Below are 6,019 nucleotides of genomic sequence, written 5' to 3' on the forward strand. Positions count from 1 at the left end.
CGACCAGGGGTTTATAATGACGAATGCCATTATAAAATTGACATTATTTGTCATAATTTGTCATCGATTTGTCATTATTAATCCCTGGTACGATCTACCCATGCATTCATTGATATCCCATAATATTCTCCATATATTCCATGTTAAATATAATGTGGACACTCGCGCCCTCTTGCGGCTTAGTTTACTGGAAGCATCTGTCTGACTAGGCTGAGAATATTATGCAGAGTACGTTTTAGCAGTGTCGGATATGTGTTTCGTTGTCTATGCTTGCGTGCACGCGCATGCGACAGATGTTGACCTGTGCGTTAGATATATTATGTCAATGTATAGCGTGTACAGAAGCCACCGAGGTCGCCACGCNCTCCTACGTCCCTCTACCACAACCGCACTACCCCCCCCGCTACCAACGCCATCTACCACGCCCCTACCCTCCAAAGCTCTACCACATCCCCTACCCCTGCCCCCGCTTCTAGCGCGACACCACTAACCCCTCCAACGGCCTCACAACGCTACCCTCATCCAACGCCTCTTACAACCCTACCCCTCCTACGCACTCTCTACCACACCCTACCACCCCCCCCACACGCCGCCCGCTCCCCTGCTAACCACACACACACAGCCACCCCTCGCAACGCCCTCTCACCCCAGCCCCCCTACCCCTCCACACGCACTACCCTACCAACCCGCTAACCTCCAACGCTTCTACCACCCCCTACCGCCTCCAACGCCTCGAGCCACACACACGCCTAACCGATCGCAACGTCTACCCACAAAGACACCCTACCCGCTCTAATCGGTCTGCTACCAGTCAGCACCTGTCTACCCCATCCTACGCCTCTACCACACCCCTACCCCTCCAACGCCTCTACCACACAGCTACTCCCTCCAACGCTTCCTACACACCCCTAACGTCTACGCCTGCTTACCACACCCTACCCCTCGCAACGCCTCTACAACACCTCTAACCCCTCCAACGTCTCTACCACATCCCCTACCCCCATCCAACGTCTCTACCAATCACCCCCTACCGCCCTTCAACGTCTCTACCACACCCCTACCCTCTACGTTCACCACAACCCCTACCCAACGCCTCTAACCACACCTGCTACCTTCCAACGTCTCTATCACACCCGCTACTTCCTCCATACGCCTCTGCCACACCCCTACCACTCCTAACGCCTCATAGCACACCCTACCCCTTCCAACGCTTCTACGCACACTCCTACCCAACTCAACGCCTCTACCACACCCCGCTACGCCCTCAACGCCTCTACACACGACCCCTACCGCCATCGCTACGTCTCTACCACACTGCTGACCCTCCAACGCATCTCCCACACCCCTACCGCCTCACTCCGTACGCCTCTACCCCACCTACCTCCAACGCCTGGCTACCACCACCCTTGGCACTCCTACCCGCTCGCTACCGTCTCTACCAACAGTCCCCTACCCCCTTCAAGCGTCTGCTACACACCCCTCACCCACCTACGCCTCCTACCACACCTACCTCACGCCTGGCTACCACAAAACTGCCTACTGCCTCCAATCGCCCTCACCAACACCGCTACCCCTCCAACGCCTCTACACACCCCTAACCGCCTCCAACGCCTCTACCACAGGAGCCGCTACTCCTCCAACGCCTCTTACCACACCCCTACCCATCCAATCGCCTCTACGCACACCCACTTACCCTTTTACGGCCTCTACACGCCGCATTGACCCCTCAAACAGCTCTACCACACCCTACCCCCAACGTCTCTACCACAACCCGCTACCTCTCCAACGCCTTTACCACACCCCTACGCCCTCCAACGCCTCTACACACCGCCTACGCCTTCAACGTCTCTCACACCCTACACTCCACGCTCTACCCATCATCTGCTACCCCCTCCAACGCCTTACACAGCACGTACCCTTCCAACGCCCTACCACACCCCTACCCCCTACGCTCTTACGCACCCCCTACCCCCCCCCAACGTTCTACCACACCCGTAACCCCTCCAACGCCTCTACCACACCCCTTACCCCTCAACGCCTCTACACACCCCTACCCCCCTCCCACCGGCCTCTACCACACCGCTACCCCTATAACGCCCTCTACACAGCACCGCTTACCCCCTCCAACGTCTCTACCGCACCACCGCTACCCTCCAACGCCTCTTACCACACCCTCTACCGCTCCAACGTCTGCTACCACACCCTACCGCATCCACGCCTCTACAACCCCTACCCTCCAACGCCACGCGCCCGTCCTACACACCGCTACCCCTCCAACGCCTCTAGCACACCCCTAGCCCCTCCCAACGTCTCTAACACACCCCTACCCATCAACGCCTCTACCCACACAGCCTACGCCTCCAACGCCTCTACGCACACCCCTACCCCCTCCAACGCCTGCTACACACCCTACCCCTCGCAACAGCCTCTAGCCACACCCCTACCCTCCAACGCCCTCTATCAGCACCCCTACCCCTCGTACGCCTCTACCACACCCCCTACGCCTCCACGTCTCTACCACACCCTACCTCCAACGCCTCTACGCGACACCTACCCCTCCAACCGCCTCTAACCCACACCGCTACCCTCAACGCCTCTAGCGCCACACCGCTCCCCCCTCCAAACGCTCTACAGCCCCCTGCCTCCTCCTCACGTCTCTAGGCACACCCTCCCCGCCTGCCAAACACCCGGTCTACCCACACCCTACCCCTCGTACTGCCTCTACCACACCCGTACCCCTCCAACGCCTCTAGCCACACCGCTACCGCTCTCCAACGCCTCTACCGGGGACGCCACTACCCCTTCCTACCGTCTCTACCCACACGTCGCGCAACCCCCCCTCCAACCTTCTACCACCCCCCTACCTCCAACCGCCTCTACCACACCACAACCGGTCCAACGCCTCTACCACACGCCCTACCCCTCTAACGGCTCTACCACACGCTCTACCCTCCTCGCCTCTACCACACCCCCTACTCCACCATCTCACACACCAGCTACCCTCCCACACCCGCGCCTCCTACGCACACCCTACCCCTGCCTACGCGTCTACCCCACCACACCCTCACCCCCTCCCCAACCACAACACAAACCACACCACCAACCCACCACCCACCCCCCGCCTCCCTACAACACCCCTAACCCTCCACACGTCTCTACCACACCCCGCCCTACCCCCCTCCAACGTTCTACCACACCGCCCCACGCCCCCCTACCCTTCAACGTCTCAGCACACCATCTACCCCCCCTTCTACGTCTCTACCACCCCTACCCCCCAACCGGCCTCTACGCCACACCGGCTACCTTCAAGTCCATATCAGACTCCTAACTCCCCTCCCAACCGCCTGCTGCCACTACCCCTACCCTCCTACGCCTCTACCCCACCTACCCTTACCCAACGCTTCTCACCACTCATAACAAACAACCACACCGCCTTACCACCACCCGCTACCCCTCCAAGCGCCTCTACCACAACCCCTACCCCTCTCTACGTCTCTACCACAAACTGCTACCCCTCAACGCATCTACCACACCCCTCCCCTCCTACGCCTCTACCACACGCTACCCTCAACGCCTCTACTCGACACCCCTACCCGCCCCTACGCTCACCACACCCCTCACCTTCAACGTCTCTACCACACCCTCTACCCTCCTACCCGCCTCTAACACACCACCCCTAGCCACTCAGACCGCCTCTACCACACTGCTACTTGCTACTCCTCCAACGCCCTCTATCCGGACAGGCGCTACGCCCTCCAACGCCTCTACACACCCCTACCCTGCCACGCTCTACCACAACCGCTCTCTACTTCCCAACGCCTCTACCCCACCCTAATCCATCAACGCCTCATACCACACCCCTACCCTTCGGCAACGCCCCTCTACCCCCCACCCACGTCCCTTACCCTCAAACGCCTTTACCGATCACCCTACCGCTCCCAAACCGTCGCTCTAGCACAGCCCCCTACTGCTCCAACGGAGGCCTTACGCACACCCTACCCTCCAACGCTTCTATCACACCTCACCCTTCGCACCGCCTCTCACCCCCCCACACGGCCTACCACTCCAACGCCTCTACCCCAACTGCTAGCCCCCTCAGAAACGCCTCACCGACAGCACGTACTTCCAACGCCTGTACACACCCCTACCCTCCTACGTCTCTACCACCCCCTACCCCCCCCCAACGTCTTAGCCCGCAACCCCCTACCGCTCAACGGCCCTCTACCACACGCCGTTACCCTCAACGCCTTACCCCTCACCCCTACGCCCTCCAACGCCTTACCAAAACACCCGCTACCCCTATAACGGCCCTACCACAGACCGCTACCCCTCCAACGTCCTCTAGCACACCCCTACCCTCCAACAAGCCCTCTACCAACACCCTACCCCTCCAAACGTCTCTACAGCACCCTACCACCATCCAACGGCCTCTACACACCCTACCCTCCAACGCCTCTATCCACACCGCATACCCTCCAACCGACTCTACCACACCCCTACGCCTCCAACGTCTCTACCGACACCCCTACCCATCCAACGCCTCTATCCACACACCTACCGCCATCCAACGCCTCCTACGCACCACACCCCTACCCCTCCCAAGCGCTCTCCCGCCCCCGCTAACCCCTCCAACACCTCTACCACACCCGCTACCCGCTCCACAGCCTCTATCACATCCCTACCCCTCGTACGCCTACCACACGACCCTGAAACCCCTCCAACGTCTGCTACCACATCCCCTACCCCTCCAACGCCTCTAGCCCAACCCTACCCCCTCCAACGCCTCTACCACAAACCGCTACGCCCTCCAACGTCCTGGCTAACACACCCGCTACCCTCCAACGCCTCTACACACCGCCTGCCGCCTCCTACTCTCTATCACACCCCGCGCTACCGCCTCCAACACCTCTACCACAACCCCTACGGCCCTCGTACGCCTCTACCACACCCGTACCCGCTCCAACGCCTCTACGCACATGGCCCACTGCCGCCTCCTACGTCTCTACACAGGCGCCCTACCCCTCCCCACACCTGCTACCAACCCCATACACCCTTACGTACCTCTACCACACTCCCAGTACCCGCTCCAACGCTCTACACACAAACCGCTACCCTCCACGTCTCTACCACACCCCCTACCCCTCAACGCACCCTACCACACGCCTACCCCCTCGTACGCTCTACCTAAGCACCCTACCCCTCCAACGTCTCTACCACACCCCTACGCCTGCCAACGCCTCTACCACACGACCCTCCCCTCCAACGCCTCTACCACACCCACTACCCCTCCAACGCCCTCTAGCCATCCGCTACCCCTCCCACACGCCCTCTAGACACCCCTACCCCTCCAACGCCCTCTACCTACACCCCTACCCCTCCAACGTCCTCCTACCACACCGCTACCCTCCAACAGCCTCTACGCCAGCGCTAACCTTCTCAACAGTCGGCCTCTACCACACCGCTACCCCTCCAACGCCTCTACCACACCGCTACCCCTATAACGCTACTATACACACGCTTGTCCTACGCAGCCAGCCACTACATGACTCATCGCCCAGCAGTAATGTGAAGGATATCTATGATAATTATATACATCAGTAAGAAGTGACTCACGACGCATAGCTACGCTACCCTTGGACCAACCTCACCGTGACATCTGACCTTTCCAGGCAGATGTCGTCACGTGACCATTATGCCAAGACTAAACAGAAAAGAAATAAAAGACAAACAATTCAATAAAGAGAGGATCTTTCATTAAAATTTTAGTCGTTTTATTTTCATCGTTTGTTCATTAGTATGAATCTTCTTTAATTGATTAGCGAGAGATCTTAACACGATAGAGTAAATAAATAGTTGTCAATTATTTATTTACTACCCTAACCCTAACATCTATCCTTCAGTAAGTGAGGCGATGCTGCGTGTGCGCACGTATAGCCGCCATGTTGCTAAACCTTTCCCTGTTCGTCCGCCATTTTATGTGGTACGACCAGGGGTTTATAATGACGAATGCCATTATAAA

General features: G+C 58.7%; 1 protein-coding gene across 1 annotated transcript in view; it reads left to right on the forward strand.

Annotated features, from left to right (window-relative positions):
- LOC106819423 overlaps nt 1-4,818 on the forward strand; it is a gene marked incomplete at both ends in the record, with an annotated part of 5,712 nt that extends 894 nt beyond the window's left edge. Inside the window, one exon of the mRNA XM_014824063.1 lies at nt 4,716-4,818. Within this exon, the coding sequence (XP_014679549.1) occupies nt 4,716-4,818 (103 nt within the window). The remainder of the gene's footprint in view (nt 1-4,715) is intronic.
- Between the last annotated feature and the right edge of the window lie 1,201 nt (nt 4,819-6,019).

Source organism: Priapulus caudatus, unplaced genomic scaffold (genome assembly GCF_000485595.1).
Source record: "Priapulus caudatus unplaced genomic scaffold, Priapulus_caudatus-5.0.1 Scaffold3396, whole genome shotgun sequence".
NCBI classification, from domain to species: Eukaryota; Metazoa; Priapulida; class Priapulimorpha; order Priapulimorphida; family Priapulidae; genus Priapulus; species Priapulus caudatus.